The 18,046-nt window shown below is 35.1% G+C and overlaps 1 protein-coding gene across 1 annotated transcript in view; it reads left to right on the top strand.

Moving 5' to 3' along the window:
• Positions 1–12,746, top strand: part of umodl1 (uromodulin-like 1) — a 29,909-nt gene extending 17,163 nt beyond the window's left edge. The window contains exons 12-17 of the mRNA XM_056467269.1: positions 63–466; positions 2,249–2,385; positions 6,771–7,010; positions 10,736–10,895; positions 12,362–12,446; positions 12,539–12,746. Coding sequence (XP_056323244.1) covers positions 63–466; positions 2,249–2,385; positions 6,771–7,010; positions 10,736–10,895; positions 12,362–12,446; positions 12,539–12,726 — 1,214 coding nt within the window. The 3' untranslated portion in view covers positions 12,727–12,746. The remainder of the gene's footprint in view (positions 1–62; positions 467–2,248; positions 2,386–6,770; positions 7,011–10,735; positions 10,896–12,361; positions 12,447–12,538) is intronic.
• The last annotated feature ends 5,300 nt before the right edge of the window (positions 12,747–18,046 follow it).

The raw sequence follows: 18,046 nt of genomic DNA, 5'->3' as shown, positions 1-18,046 counted from the left end.
CAATTTTCCTCTGATATCTCTGTTCTGCTATCGCATCTGTTTGTTTCTGCTCATAACCACAGCTTCATCTAATGCTACAACATCAACCGTTCATCCAACCACAAACTATACTGAACTATCAAGCCCTGCAATAACTGGCAACCCATCTGTGAGCAGGACTAATGTTCAGAGCAACCTCACAACAACAACAGTGTCTTCAGCTTCCTCCACGTATGCTAACAGACTGATCCAGGCCATCATTCCTGCAACTACACTCAACATTAATTGCCACTCTGTCTCCTGTATAACTGTTGAATGCAGCCCCTGGATTATAAAAGTCGACATAAGGCGAGATTACCTCAAGGCCAATAACATCTCTGAGACCTCCTTGTATCTTGGAAATCCTGAATGTGGGCCCGCTGGGTTTGATGATTCTTATTTGTGGCTCATCACAGCTTGGGATAAGTGCGGCACTACATTAGATCATGTAAGTCCTCCAGTGTTTAAATTAAAGAGATCTAATCTAATTTATCTATCTATCTTATAAAATCTAATTTGACTCAACCTCATGTGGTTTTGATTTTTTTTTAAAGTTTCTTGTTTCTGTTGAACAAAAAAAGAAGTATTTTGAAGAATGTTGGAAACCACTATTGGATTTCGGCATCCAAAGCAGGAGCAAAAGATAATATGGAAGTCAATGGCGACCAGTTTCCGACATTCTACAAATTATCTTCTTTTGTGTTTAAAAGGTCAAACAGATTATAACAAGTTGTGAGTGATTTAATGGTGAAAGTAGTTTCATTTTTAGGTTAATTATCAGTTTATGTTTATATCACTGCCCCTAATATTAAATCTGGTTTCAATACACTCGTTCTGAGATTTTATGCTTTATGGCCTCTTGGAAATTTATTTTTCGACCTAATGCAAAATAATTCGACAATACACTTTTATGTGTTTCTTTTATGTTTTAAAGGCTGTTTTTTCTAAACGTTTTTTTTTCTGCACATATATATATATGTATATGCAGAAAAAAAAATGTTACATATAAAACATATATATATAACATATAATATACATATACATAACATATAAAACAATATATGTTCAATATATATAATATTATATTATATTTGTGCTTATATAAAAGATTAGTCAGTACTGAAACCAAATCTGAAGCTTATCTAACAAAATATTGGTTATGATAACGATTCAAAAACAAGTACACCCAAATTTATATGTTATAGAAAAATATTAGATACAAACTTAAAAAGAAAAGAGAGAGAGAGAAGCAAAAAAATGTACAAAGAGTTGTTGAAATTTTGTAGTTTGTAATTTTTTCCAATATTTTGCTTGAATTTAATTGAATTGTCTTTCAATTTCTAAATATGTTTGGTGACTGAAATATTATTTTAATAAATATATCTGTTTAATAAATCTGCTGCTTTTTACCAAGGAATGTTTCACAGTATTTCCTGAAATATTTTTTCTTCTGGCTGGAATGCATTTTAAGGTCAATATTATCAGCTCCCTTAAGCTGAAAATGTCTAGTAAAATATTATTTACTGTCATCATAGCAAGATGAAAGAAATCAGTTACTAGAGATGAGTAATTAAAACTATTATGTTTAGAAATGTGTTAAAAAAATCTCTATTAAACAGGGGGGCTAATAATTCTGACTTCAACTGTATATATATATATCTTATTTTATTTTATTTATTTCTTTTTTTTTACAGTTTTATTTTAATGAATAATTTTATCCTATCAACTTGTTGTTAATACTGTTGTTTTGAAAGGGTATGAACACAACAATAATGTACACGCAATCAGCATATCACAGTGTGCATAAATAAAATACATGGAATGAATAAAATACTAGTAAATATAATTTTTTTAATCTCCACTTCATCAGCACTTACATAAACCAGACTTCAGAGTTTTATACATATCCATATATTGTGATCTGTATAAAAAACCTCTTGTTTAAATTTTGATCTAGAAATCTATGCAAATAAGCTTAATTAATAATATAATTAATAATATAAATAATATATCATCATTTTACATAATGAAATATAATGAAAATGATTTTTAAAAAACTTCTAATACACAAAAAAAAGTGCAATTCCAGCTTGGAAAATTGAATTACTATTACTATTATGATAATTGTTTACCCTACTAACGTGCAGTGGCTTTATTTTTTAAGTTTCAGCTGTTTAGTGTATAAACTGGTCTATAGAGTATCACGTAACCAATGCTCTCTGTCTTTCAGAACAACACCCACAATTCAGTCAGTGTGACTCTGTTCAACAATGTGAGCGGCTCACAGCCTACGACGCATCTAAAAGTGCCTGTCACCTGCACGTACCCCCGCAGTGTCATCATCTCCATGGGATACGCTCCTGCAGGGTACACTGCTTCCACAGCAACCACAGTCTCCATAGAGCATGTTTTTCTCTCGCCATCTCCTGTCATGGAGAAACATCTCCACTGTTAGTTATGTCAGCGCACATGTAAAGCAACACATATTTTCCTAAAGTCAGAGATCAAACTGAGACGCAGGTATTTAGATTAGGAATGGAAACTTCAGTTATTAAATTGGCTGATGATTGTGGTGGGCGGAAAACAATTTGGGAAAAAATGTTTTTTGATTTTGCTGTAATCGTTCTTAGATTACTCTAATACATAAAATAAGTAAGTTGACTAAAGTTCTTATGGGGAGAAGACTTTATGGAAGACAGTGAATAGTGCAGTTTCTCAGCATCAATGTTAACCCCTTACAAAGAATAACTGCAGTACAACAGCAGCATATAGAAGTATAACTGCAGTAAAATTAAGTACAATTGCAAAATTGCAATACAATGAAGTATAAACACAGTTCAAATACAGTACAATAAAGTTCAACAGCAGTATAAGTTACAGTAAACTGGAGTAAAAACAAATAAACTCCATCTTTACTGCACTTGTGGCGCTGTAGTCTAATATGCCAATAGTGTGGTAAGAACTGTACTGCACTTCTGTTCCAAGGGGTTTGTTTTTCAACATCTTCTAAGTATATTTTGTACTTTTTTCAGGGATGTTTTTAGGATTTAAGTAATTGGTGGCTTGAGAAAGCCAACATACTGTTCTACTACATAAACATATTATTCTTCCGTCTTCTTCTTAGACTATATTAAAAACTCTTCTCCTCCTAGACCGTTCATACTACAACCACCAAACTAACACCAAACCTCCAAACTATACTGAAGTAAGTTGCTCTATCTTTTCCAACTGATCCGACTTGCGGTTTTCCCAAAACTGACCTGGAACATTTGGAAAAGTCCCATTGACTTAACATTGGACCAAACTTTCTGACCTCATAACTTTGCGCCAGACGGTCATACAGACTTAAGTTTGGGCTCATTTAACACAGACTACCAATCTGCCAATCACTGATGACCTTTCAACTTACTAGCCACACCCTAGCAAGCACTTACGGCACCCTAGCAACTGTCCCATAGACTTCTGTTTTCAAAAACTGCCATTGATTTTACATTGGACACACTTGCTAAACCATACTAGTGATATGCTAATCCATAGAAACATGCTAACATGCTAATCACACTAGTGACATGGTAATTCATACTATAAACATACTAGCAACATGCTAATTCATACTAAATTCATGCTAACAACATGCTTATTTATGCTAGAAACATGCTAGCAACATGCTAATTTATATTATAAACATACTAGCAACATGCTAATTCATACAAAATTCATGCTAACAACGTGGCAATTTATGTTAGAAACATGTTAGCAACATGCTAATTCAAACTAGAACCATGCTAATTTATGTTAGCAACTGCCTAGCAACTACTTAGAACACCCCAACTGCCTAGCAAGACCTTAGAAACCACCTAGCAAGACCTTATCAACCACCTAGCACCGCCTTAGCTACTACCTAGCAATAGCTCAGAACATCCTAACAACCACCAATCAACACCTTATCAATGACCTAGAACACCTTAGCAACCGCCAAGCAACACCTTAGCAACCACCTAGCAATGCCTTAGCAACCACCTAGCAATGCTTTAGCAACTTCCCAGCAACCAATCAGAATACCCTAGCAGCCACCTAGCAGCACCTTAGCAATGACCTAGAACACCTTAGCAACTGCCTAGCAACACCCTACAACCACCTAGCAATACCTTAAAATCCACCTAGCAACGACTTAGCAACAGCCTAGCAACCAATGAGAACACCCTAGCGATCACCTAGCAACACATTAGTAACGCCCTAGAACACCTTAGCAATGACCTAGCAACACCTTAGCAACCGCCTAGCAACACCTTAGTAACCGCCTAGCAACACCTTAGCAACCGCCTAGCAACCACTTAGCAATGCCTTAGCAACCGCCTAGCAACGCCCTAGCAATGCAGTTATTTGTCTATGGCGACTATTTCAAACGTCTTAAAACTACTTCAATTATTTAATTTTTAAACAACTTCAAACTTTCAGACGAGGCTTTCTCAAGCCACCATAAAGTTTGTCTACGAACTTTATATTCTAGTTTTCTAATTAGAATGTTAAGAGTTTATTTGCAAAAACAAATAATAAAAAATAAATGCAGTGAACTGAACAGTACAACAGCAGTAGCCCATATACAAGGATAACTGGCAAAATTCAATGCCACTGCAAAACTGCAGTATAATGAGGTATAAACACAGTTCAACTACAATACAATAAAGTTCAACAGCAGTAAAATCTGCAGTACAACAAATATAATAAGAGGGGCAATTTAGTGATTTGCTATATAATTTATTGCACTTAGGTACATGAGGATTAAATATGCACTTTAGTTTATTATGTATTGCAGTGTTGTAGATGTATTCCTGTAGTTAGTTACACTTCTAAAAAGTGCAATACAATATATTGTGGTTGTACTTCAGCAATACAACTGAAGCACTGAAACCTCATTTGGAAACCAAGGAGAAAGAGTAGTGGTTGTTCTGCAGTTGTATAGTAGAAGTACTTCAGTTGTATTGCAATAGCGGTATGGCAGTTGTACTGTAGTAGTTCTTCAGTACCATTGCAGTAGTTGTACTCCATTATAGTAGTAGTATCACTTCAGTACTATTGCAGTAGATGTACTGCATTTGTACTGTAGTAGTACTTTAGTTGTATTGCAGTAGTTGTACTGCATTTGTACTGTAGTAGTACTTTAGTTGTATTGCAGTAGTTGTACTGCATTTGTACTGTAGTAGTACTTTAGTTGTATTGCAGTAGTTGTACTGCATTTGTACTGTAGTAGTACTTAGTTGTATTGCAGTAGATGTACTGCATTTGTACTGTAGTAGTACTTTAGTTGTATTGCAGTAGATGTACTGCAGTTGTACTGTAGTAGTACTTCAGTTGTATTGCAGAAATACTGCAATATACTTAAATAATGCAATTTTTTTCTGTCCAAAAACTGCACTTTTCAGAAGTGAACTAAAACTGCAGAATTCTTTAAATTTAACTGCAGCAATTTTTTTGTAAGGGACATATCGGTCTTCAAGTAACTTAACCCAAAGTACTGTCTGTGAGACACTATTTTATAACAAAGGGTATGAACCTGAATTCACCCTGAATTCTAGGTATGGGGCCCTAGCATTTTTTTAAATATATATATATATATATATATATATATATATATATATATATATATACAGTTGAAGTCAGAATAATTGATTCTTTTTTCAATATTTCCCAAATGATGTTTAACAGAGCAAGGACATTTTCTAGAATAAAAGCCGTTTAAAATTTTTTTAAAAACATTTTAAGGTCAAAATTATTAGCCCCTTTAAGCTATAATTTTTTTGATAGTCTACAGAACAAACCATCGTTATAAATAACTTGCCTAATTACCCTAACCTGCCTAGTTAACCTAATTAACCTAGTTAAGCCTTTAAATGTCACTTTAAGCTGTATAGAAGTGTCTTGAAAAATATCTAGTCAAATATTATTTACTGTCATCATGGCAAAGATAAAATAAATCAGTTATTAGAAATGAGTTATTGAAACTTTTATGTTTAGAAATGTGTTGAAAAAAATCTTCTCGCCGTTAAACAGAAATTGGGGGAAAAAAACAAGGGCTAATAATTTAGGGAGGCTAATATTTCTGACTTCAACTGTATATATGTATATATATATATATATATATATATATATATATATATATATATATATATATATATATATAGAGAGAGAGAGAGAGAGAGAGAGAGAGAGAGAGAGAGAGAGAGAGAGAGAGAGAGAGAGAATATTTAAAGTTTATTTATACATTTTAATATTTAAATGAACCTTTAACTTCCTCATGTAAAATTAAAAGCAATAAATTAACAATAAAAAAACAAGTTCACAAACTATGTACATCAGGGTTGTCCAGACTCGGTCCTGGATGTCCTGTGTCCTCCGGATTTGGGCTCAAACTTGTCTCAACACGCCTGCACGGATGTTTCTAGAAAGCTTATCCCAGGTGTGTTTATTTGGGGTTGGAACTAACCTTTGCAGGACACCAGCCCTCCAGCACCGAGTCTGGGCACCCCCATGTACAATTAATTAGATATTTTTGTGATTAGATTTGAATATTATTATGAAATAATATTATTTATATGAAACGCCACTAAGTTGGCAACACTGGCTGGCCGTGTATTCAATTGAAGCATGAACACCTCGCATAAAACAAGCTAAATATGTTTTGTTTTATTTGATTTGATCTTATTTCATCATGGATGTCTTAGATGACCCTTATCAGACCTTGTATTTTGCAGGTATTTTGACATGATCAATGACCCGGTGAATGGATGGGGCAGTTTTGAGGTTCTCATGCGGCTGCTGAACGGGACGCATCCTTTACCAGAGAATTACACTATATCACAAAATGAGAATATCTATGTGGAGGTCGGGGTCAACACTACCATCTCCCAAATCAAAACTGTCATCAACAAATGTTGGGCAACATCCAGCAGCGATTCATCACAGCCCTCCAATGATGTGTTTCTGGACAACGGGTGAGTGCAGCTCAAAAATGAGTCCATTTTGGGACATTTTTTCAGATTTTTAGGGGCCTAAAATGAACTAACTTTTCCCAAAATTGCTGTCTTCATGTGTCAGTCGATATACCGCAACAGATCAAGCAAAACTGCACATTTCTATTATGGGACCTTTAAATATTATGTGACTAAAGAAAGTTTATAATGGGATTTAGAGCAATTAATTATAATCATATGCAATTTATTTAAGTAGTCAGCTTTAGTATTGTGAAAATACAAATGATTTAGATTTGTGCTCAAATTGTCACAGTCACCTTCTGAAATGTAGTCTAATTTAGGTGACGTGTCTAAGGCTACTCAAAATCTGTGAGAAATCTGCTGCAATTAAAAATTCATTCATTTTCTTTTCGGCTTAGTCCCTTTATCAATCTGGGGTCGCCACAGTGGAATGAACCGCCAACTTATCCAGCATATGTTTTATGCAGCGGATGCCCTTCCAGCTGCAACCTATGACTGGGAAACATCCATACACACTCATACACTACGAACGATTGAGCTTACCCAATTCATCTATACCACATGTTTTTGGACTTGTGGGGGAAACCCACGCGAACACAGGGAGAACATACACACTTCACACAGAAATGCCAACTTACCCAGCCGGGGCTCGACCTGCGACCTTTTGCTGTGAGGCAATTGTGCTACCCACTGCGCCACCACCTGCCCTGCATTTAAAAATGATCATAATAATTGCAAGCTCTTCGTTTCAAATTTCACATTTTATTTGTCACACACAGAGTCATAGAATGATATGCAGTGACATGCTTACTCAACCACTCGTGACCTTGAGATAGTAACAACAATAACAACAAAATAAAATAACTATAATAATAATTCATTCATTCATTTTCTTTTCGGCTTTGTCCCTTTATTAATCTGAGGTCGCCACAGCGGAATGAACCGCCAACTTATCCGGCATTTGTTTTACGCAGCAGATGCCCTTCCAGCTGCAACCCATCTCTGGGAAACATCCATGCACACTTATTCACACTCATACATTGTGGACAATTTAGCCTACCCAATTCACCTGTACCGCATGTCTTTGGACTATGGGGGAAACCGGAGCACCCGGAGAAACCCACACAGGGAGAACATGCAAACTCCACACAGAAATACCAACTGACCCAGCCGAGGCACGAACCAGAGACCTTCTTGCTGTGAGGCGACAGCACTACCTATTGTAATAATAATAATAATAATAATAATAATAATAACAACAACAGAATCTAAATTTGTGGAGAAAAATAGTTTTGCAATAGAATAGAAAAGCAAATATAAAATATTTAAAGACTTTCGATATAGAGTACACTAACCGGCCACTTTATTAGGTACTCCTGTCCAATTGCTCATTAACAAAAATTTCTAATCAGCCAATCACATGGCAGCAACTCAACGCATTTAGGCATGTTGACATGATCAGGACGATCTGCTGCTGTTCAAACTGAGCATCAGAATGGGGAAGAAAGGTGAAATAAGTGACTTTGAACATGGCATGGTTGTATTTTTAAGTAATTCAGAAACTGCTGATCTACTGGGATTTTCATGCACAACCATCTCTAGGGTTTGCAGAGAATGGTCTGAAAAAGAGAAAATTTCCAGTGAGCGGCAGTTCTGTGGGCGCAAATGCCTTGTCAGAGGTCAGAAGAGAATGGCCAGACTGGTTTGAGCTGATAGAAAGGCAACAGTAAACTCAAATAACCACTTGTTACAGCTGAGGTATGCAGAAGAGCATCTCTAAACGTACAACACATCCAACCTTGAGGCAGATGGACTACAGCAGCAGAAGATCACACCGGGTGCCACTCCTGTCAGCTAAGAACAGGAAACTGAGGCTACAATTCACACAGGTTCACCAAAATTGGACAACAGAAGATTGGACAAACGTTGCCTGGTCTGATGAGTCTCAATTTCTGCTGTGACATTCAGATTGTAGGGTCAGAATTTGGCATCAACAACATGAAAGCATGGATCCATCCTGTGTTGTATAGTATCAACAGTTCAGGCTGGTGGTGGTGGTGTAATGGTGTGGGGGATATTTTCTTGGCACACTTTGGGCCCATTAGTACCAATTGAGCATCGTATCAACTCCACAGCCTACCTGAGTATTGTTGCTGACCATGTCCATCTCTTTATAACCACAGTTTACCCATCTTCTGATGGCTACTTCCAGCAGGATAACGCAAGATGTCATAAAGCGTGATTCATCTCATACTGGTTTCTTGAACATGACAATGTGTTCACTGTACTTAAATGGCCTCCCCAGTCACCAGAGCTCAATCCAATAGAGCACCAATAGAGCACCTTTGGGATGTGGTGGAACGGGGGATTCGCATTATGGATGAGCAGCCAACAAATCTGCAGCAACAGAGTGACAATATCATGTCAATATGGACCAAAATCTGAATAATATTTTCAGTACCTTGTTGAATCTTTGCCACAAAGGATTAAGGCAGTTCTGAAGGCAAAAGGGGGTCCAACCCGTTACTAGCAAGGTGTACCAAGTAAAGTTGCTGCTGAGTGTATGTGGCTGTAGAAAAAAGTGCAAAGTATAAAAATATATAAAAGAGCCATGTACAAACAGAAACGTGGAAGCTTTTCTAACATAGTGCCTGGTCCATAAGAGAGGAAGGAGTTTATCCTATAGGTGGTTTGTCAAGCCCACTCACCCTTATGAAATACACTAGAACTTAATAATATTCATTCATTCATTCATTTATTTCGGCTTAGTCCCTTTATTTATCAGGGTTCGCCACAGTGGAATGAAGCGCTAACTTATCCAGCATATGTTTTATGCAACGGATGCCCTTCCATCCACAACCCAACACTGGGAAACATCCATACACACCCATTCACACACAATACACTACGGACAATTTAGCTTACCCAATTCACCAATACCACATGTCTTTGGACTGTGGGGGAAACCGGAGCACCCGGAGGAAACCCACGCCAACACCGGGAGAACATGCAAACTTCACACAGAAATGCAACTGACCCAGCCGGGGCTTGAACCAGCGACCTTCTTGCAGTGAGATGATTGTGCTACCCACTACGGCACAGTGCTGCCCAGATGCAGATACCGAAATATATTTCTGATTATTGCTGTATTCTGTTTGATTTTGCCTACATTTCCTGACTGAATAATGTGCTTCAGTTATCATTTTTGCACTGGCTGCTTTACGTGAATCACACTTGCAGATTTCAAATCATTCTGTAGTCATATAAAGAGATACACAATTATTTTTACTGCTTGTTCAAACTACATATTTAAAATGAGCTTAAGCAACACAATTCTGGAGATTTTATTATATTTAATCCACTTAAATTTGTTATATTTACTGAATCAATTTGTGTTGGGACAACATAAACGAATTGTGTGGAACCCTGCATTTTTTACAGTGTAGTTCATCCAAAAAATGTACTTTTAGTTTCTGCAGAATCTAAAAGAAGATACTTTGAATAACCTGGAAACTGGTAACCATTGGTTTTCATAGTAGGAAAAACTAATTCTATGGAAGTCAATTGTTACAGGTTTCCTTGTGTTCAACAGAAGAAAGAAACTCAAAACAAGTTTGAGAAGGGTTAGTAAATAATGAGAGAAGTATCAGTTTGGGTGAACTGCACCTTTAACTGCACTGTTATTAGAAAAGCTCAGTATTCACACATTCCTCTCTGCTCTTTAGATGTCCTGTGCCAGAAAAACACACAAATGTTCTTCAGAATGGAAATGGCACCGTGTCTTTGGTGGCGGTGCAGATCTTCTCAGTTGTGAATCTGGACTTTGTGTTCCTGCACTGTGAAATTCAGATCTGTATCGCATTTCAGGACAGTTCATGCATACCTGTGAGTTCAGAGCTTTCCTTTTATTATGTTACCATACACTGGCCCTACAAATCATTTGGACACCAAAGTCACATTAAAGCATTTATGGAAATAATCATTTAAAGCTGCAACTGAAAACAATCATTGCTGTTGCATATTTGATAAAGTTAAGTTGAGCTTTTTTGTCGTTTAACTGTATGTGTGGACATACAGTGGAATGAAATGTTAGAAATAAACAACCATAAATACACACATAAACAAATTAATGAACATACAAATGAATTAATGAAAGAATGAACGAATAAATGAACAAATGAATGAATGAACGAACGAACGAATCAATGAACAAATGAATGAATAAATGAATGAATGAAAGAATGAACAAACAAAAGAATGAACGAATAAATGAAGGAAGGAAGGAATGAACGAACAAACAAACAAGTGAATGATCAAACAAATGAATGAATGAACGAATGAATGAATAAATGAACGAACGAACGAACAAATGAATAAACAAATAAACGAATGAACGAATGAATGAACTATTAAATAAAAAATGAACGAATGAATGAATAAACAAACAAATGAATAAATGAACGAATGAATGAATGAATGAATGAACGAACAAACGAATGAAGAATGAATAAATGAACAAATGAACGAACAAACAAATGAATGAATTAACTAATGAATGATCAAACAAATGAATGAACGAACGAACGAATGAACGAATGAATGAATGAATAAACAAACAAAAGACTGAACGAGTGAATGAAGGAACAAACGAACAAATGAATGATCAAACAAATGAATGAACAAACGAATGAATGAATAAATGGATGAATGACTGAAGGAACGAACGAACGAATAAATGAATGAATAAATGAATGGAAAGACAATTGAACGAATGAATGAATAAACAAACGAATGAATGGACGAACAATGAATGAACAAATGAATGAATGAACGAATAAAGAATGAATGAATTAACGAATGAATGAACAAACGAATTAATTGACGAATGAATCAACAAATAAATGAATGAACGAATGAATGAATGAACGAGTAAATGAATGAATGAATGAACAAAAGAATGAACGAATAAATGAAGGAACAAACGAATGAACGAACGAACAAATGAATGATCAAACAAATGAATGAATGAATGAATGAATGAATGAATGAATGAACGAGTGAACGAACGAATGAATGAACAAAAGAATGACTGAACAAATGTATGAATAAACAAACAAACGGACGAATGAATGGATGAATGAATAAATGCAGTAATACCTATTTTACAAAAATGTTTTTATATTTATATTTTCTTATTCTTTTTAATTATTTTATTACATCTATTTTATGGATAGATTAAATAAACACCAAATTGATATTAAATCAGATTACTCAGACAATGTAGCAATTATAATGTATATGACATAATAAAAGCCCCTTTTCTTATTATTTTTTTGTATATTTCTTTGTAGGCTTGTGACCGTCTTCTAAGTGTCAGGTCTTCTAAATTATTTGGACTGACACGATCCGTTGGACCCTTAAACAGATTACATACAAGTAAATGCTTCTTATTTAATGCATGTGAATATCTATACCCTTACATGATATCAGTTAGCATCACTAACTCTTTCTCTTTCATTTTCTTAAAGCAACTTTCCAAAGCGACACATCAAATACTGTGCAGACTGTCGGATTTGTTCTGCTCGGTGTCGGTGTATTTCTGCTTTCGCTCACTGTCATTGCAGGATTGCTGTATCAGAAAAGAAAAATCGGGAACTACAACTTCCATGTCAGACCACAGCCGGAAAACTTCACCTATAATGTTTTCAACACGTAACCTTCTCACTTTAGCCACTAATAGAGGGATAAATCTTATTATTGGTTATTACTATTAGGCATAATGTATTGAAAATGGTCTAATTTGATTATATTTTTATACTTAAAACTTACATGTGATCTACTGTCGGTCTTAGTTTTTTTTTCTTTTCAGCACTTTATGATGGGGTTTCATTTGTGCCAAAATTCCCTTGCCTGCTTTCTGCTTTGTACTTCACATTTGTCTTCATCTACTCTCATTGCCCACATGTTCAGGAAAATCAGCGTTATTGACGTACATGTTGTCTGTTGATGTCGTCTTAATCTGTCTTAATATTCTATGGGGTATTTTGTCATCTGATCTGTTTACCTTAAAGTATAATCGACAGCATAGACGACAGTAAGAATGACAGTATTATTGACAGCATAGACGACAGTAAGGATGACAGTATAGACAACAGTAAGGATGACAGTATAAATAACAGCATAGATGACAGTATGGATGACAGAACAAATGTCAGCAAAGACTAGGGTAAGGATGACAGAATAAACAACAGCATAGATGATGGTTAGGATGACAGAACAGACGACCATAAAGACGACAGCATATACAATGGTAAGGATGACAGTAAAGATGAATAGACAACAATAAGGACAACAGATCAGATGACACAATACCCCATAGAATATGACAGTACAAAACAGAAAAACCGACAGGACGACAGATTAAGACGACATCAACAGACAACATGTACGTCAACAATGCTGATTTTCCTGAACATGTGGGCAATGAGAGTAGACGAAGACAAATGTGAAGTACAAAGCAGAAAGCAGGCAAGGGAATTTTGGCACAAATGGAAACCCATACTTTCTAGATTATTAAACTGGCTGATTGTGTTACTTAAAGGGATAGTTCACCCAAAAATGAAAATTCTGTCTTCATTTATGCACCCTTTACTTGTTTCAAACCTTTACTTATTTCTTTCTTCTGTTGAACACAAAAGAAGATATTTTGGAAAATGTTGTAAATCAGTAACCATTGATTTACATTGATAACCATTGTTTTTCTTTTATGGATATCAATGGTTACAGGTTTATAGCTTTCTTCAAAATATCTTCTTTTGTGTTCTACTGAATAAAGAAACCAATAAAGGTTTGGAAACATTTGAGGCTGAGTAAATCTTCATCTTTGAGTGAACTATCCCTTTAAATACCGTTTTAAAAACAAAATCGACGGTTCTGCTACCCTTTCAAATACGCCACCAGATGGCGCTGTTGTATTAGTTGTACTCTTTGACATCAGTTTTGTGCTGTGTGTGTACAGAACAGTATATATTTGAACTAATGATATATATTTTTAAGTCTATATACTTTATCTGTCCATTAAAGAATCTATCAAATGAATGTTTAAAACTGCTCATATCCTAATTAAGAATAAAAATCTCATTTTTGAATGTATAATATTGTTGTTAGATTACTTTAGTAATTTAATCTTAATACTTTGGAGTTAAAAAAAGGCATGTAACGTAATATTTCTTAAGAAAACGATGCAGACAATCTTTAAAAATAATAATAATTTAAAAATAAGATGATATAGTTGACCTCGACCTCCACAAATTAGAAAATCATTCTCTCTCACCATTGGAAATGGTGCAAATGCTTAAGATATTAGAAAACTATCACAAAAAACGTCTTTATTTGTTCATATTTGTAATTTTATTTTTAACATTTAGCTTATTCTGCACATGGGATGCTAACTTGAATAAAACACTACCGTTAGATGCGTTTACATATTAAATGTTGAATCCTTTGAAGCCAATATAATTTTTTAGCAGGTTTTTAGCCTGAAATTAGCAGTAAAATTACATGTTTTTTTTCATATAAGTAACATTGTTTTGTATTCCCATTTCCCCTCTTTTATGTCTGAATTAGCAGGTCTGTTGGATGCATAATATTTATTGGCACTGTACATTACAATTCAGGCCCACAGTAACGTTTAAATGAAATTATCTTATTAAATTCAAAGTAATCACCACAGTAAATACCTAAAATACCGTGTTTCATGTAGTGCTCCGTTACTTTTTCGTGAAGCCATACGCCTGTAAAATGCAAATAGCATGGGGTTAAAGATTATACTTCAAGTTCAACCACACTGTATTTATTTTATAAAACATTGTAGCAGATAATAATCACTCATTTTAGGACCTTTAACTATAATTTTGTATTAATTTATATATTTGTAAGCATTACGTTACATAAATACAGCCAAAAAAAACAACACCGTGCCTCATTCACTTCACGCTAAAACGGTGCCTCACAGCATTTTAACAGGAGAAAACTACCTTACCAGTTATATTACTAAATCTATTATAACAATAAATGATACGTTAATAGTAAGAATAGTCCATAAGTAAAAAAAAAAAAAAAAAAACACTCGATTGAACTCTTCTGGAATGCACGACGCTAGTGCGTCAGGTCGCGTGCTGCGTTCGTCCAATCAATGGCACTGATAACCCGAATATGCAAATACGGATGTTGCAGGTGTGCGCTTGGTTCAAAATGACCCAGAGCTGACTTGTTCATCGGTGGAGCATGTGTGGGAATAAGTAAACAAATCATACCTGGATCTTTTGAGTTCTCCAGAGCTGGATTTTTTTGTAAGTAAGCTATGCTATACATTTCAGAAATGGAGGAATCATACACACCTTCAGTTCACCAACACAAACAAATCCACCCACACGCACTTGAAAACATAAACACACGAGTACAGCAACTGTGCAGCTCCAGTGTGAAGACTCAAATAAATATATAACATTCAGAAGCTAAAAGTAGAAATATCCGGGGCAACATTTCGGCTTTCCTACAGGAGCTGCACAGTTGTGTAGTTTTGTGCTTATGTTTTCGTGTGCGTGCGTGTGTGCATTAAACAAGCATGTCAAATATGCAGATTTTTTCTGCACCAAGATCAAGATGTACATCAGCTAATCGGAAAAGCTGAATGATATCTTAATTACTGCTTCCGTCTGCTTCTTAATTAGTAAAAACTCCTTCCAGCAATGACTGCACAGTCACAGAAGCATACTTAATGATCTTCTGGAAGAAATGAGCTGCACAATTTAAATAGATTTACAAATCATAGAACAACTTCAATGGTTAAACACTAGGGCTGCACAATATATCATTTCAGCATCGATATCGCAACGTGCGCATCCACAATAGTCACATCGCTGGATCTGTAATGTCAAGTATGCGTATTGTTGATTAGGAGCTTGTAGATTAATAACAAAGTTGAACTATTGTGGATATAAAGTTTATTAATTGCATTTGTTTTGTTTCCTCTTAAACATATCAAGTGAGTTTAAAGCATTCTGGCTGCACCCGTTTCGAATGTTATCACTCGATTGAATGGGTTTATCAGTGGTTATCAGCTGACAGATATGGGCCAGTAGGGGCCTTCTGCACCTACTGGTAGGCTCAGAAGGTGTCATGGATTCCAGCTATTCTTTTAACGAATCAGATTTAGTCTGCAGGTTATGAATATCAGAAGAATATACTTGGAATATTTTCCAATCTCAGTCTCATGAATACGGAAGTCTCTGTCTTCTTTACAAACTTTATACAGTTTTTTTTTTATCCTCCCCACCTCTAGGTCATTCTGTTTTAACTCTGACCATTTTAGGATGTTATCTCTTTACTGAGAGGTTTCGTATATCTTTAGGTGGTCATGTTATTTTGGGCCCTGTCCCGTGCAATGCAAACACCTGTTTTCACACCAGAGTTCTCTCTCCATAGATTAAATCTCTTCTGAGTGTTTACATACATTGCCATGATGGAACATTCATTTTATAATATGTAACTTATTCTCCTGAAAACCTCTCACAGATATAACTTCATATGTGTGTTTTACATATACAATCAATGTTTTACATATAAACTCAATCTCCTGCAGCTCTAAACAATAGTGACCTCACACACTCCTCAGCAGAACACACGTTCTACGCAGACCATTAGTTGTCAACTTTCCTCTCAAAATCCACCTCCAGTTATTGCTCAAAATACATGTCTATACATCTCTAGATGGTTATATAAGTTGACATGTTCATTGCACACTTTTAAAGAATAAAAACATCTTCTTCAAAGCTAAAGGCTGTTATCATCTATCCACCCACGTGGTTAATCAGCTATACTAATAGAGAAGACTCCAGATCTGTTTTTACATTACTGTGACGGTTGGGTTTAGGGTTGGGGTAGGGGTAGACGTTAATAAAATACAACTAATGGTAAATTTAATAAATAATATAAATAATTCTCGTGGTTAATCAGCTATACTAATAGAGAAGACGCCAGATCCAGATCTGTTTTTACATTACTGTGACGGTTGGGTTTAGGGTTGGGGTAGGGGTAGACGTTAATAAAATACAACTAATGGTAAATTTAATAAATAATATAAATAATTTGCGTGGTTAATCAGCTATACTAATAGAGAAGACGTCAGATCCAGATCTGTTTTAACGTTACTGTGACGGTTGGTGTAGTGGCATGGGCGTTGCTAGGCCTATTTTATGGGTGCACCCCCCTATATTTCTACTCAGCCCCCCTAAAACTTTTGGGATTAGCTTATAAACTGTACACTAAATTATCACCTCAGTCCCCTTTAAATTTGATATGAAAATGGCAGCAGAATTCACCTCCTCCCCGTCTTTTGTTTTTCATTTGATCAGCAAACCACACTATACTATTTCACTATATGAAAGTGTATGTGACAAATAAAGGCCTGATTTGATTTGACTTGAATTAGAAGGCCCCTACTGACCATCTGATAACCACTGTTACCACCCATTCAATCGAGTGATAACATTTAGTTTTGCTTTTTCAAAGACTAATTAAATTACATTTTTATAGTGAAGACTGCCAAGTGTCAGTTTACATTAGATTTTTGTTTTTATATTTGTGTCCAACTGCAATTAAGACTTACCAGGCAAACATTAAAAAAAAAAATCCAGTTTAAAGTGAACTTTAATAAAATATGTACATACCTTCCACAATAAAATCACCCATAAATGTTCTAAAATGGTCAATTCTTCATAAAAAAAGTGTTATTCAATCCATCTGGTGATCCATATTGCAATGCTTATCGCTGAAAAACTCAATATTGCAATGTCAATTTTTTCCAATTTCGTGCAGCCCTATATACAGTAAAAATTAAAAAATGAAATAAAAAAATGACACCAAATCAAAAGCAGGATGGTTTAATTAAATAAAAGAATAAAATCTATAAATTAAAAAGTACTATGATGTTAAATATAATATAATAATTGTAGAATGATTTGTTCTGTAGATAA

Source organism: Danio aesculapii, chromosome 10 (genome assembly GCF_903798145.1).
Source record: "Danio aesculapii chromosome 10, fDanAes4.1, whole genome shotgun sequence".
NCBI classification, from domain to species: domain Eukaryota; kingdom Metazoa; phylum Chordata; class Actinopteri; order Cypriniformes; family Danionidae; genus Danio; species Danio aesculapii.
The sequence above is the reverse complement of the archived record's forward strand: the minus strand, read 5'-3'. Positions and strand labels throughout refer to the sequence as shown.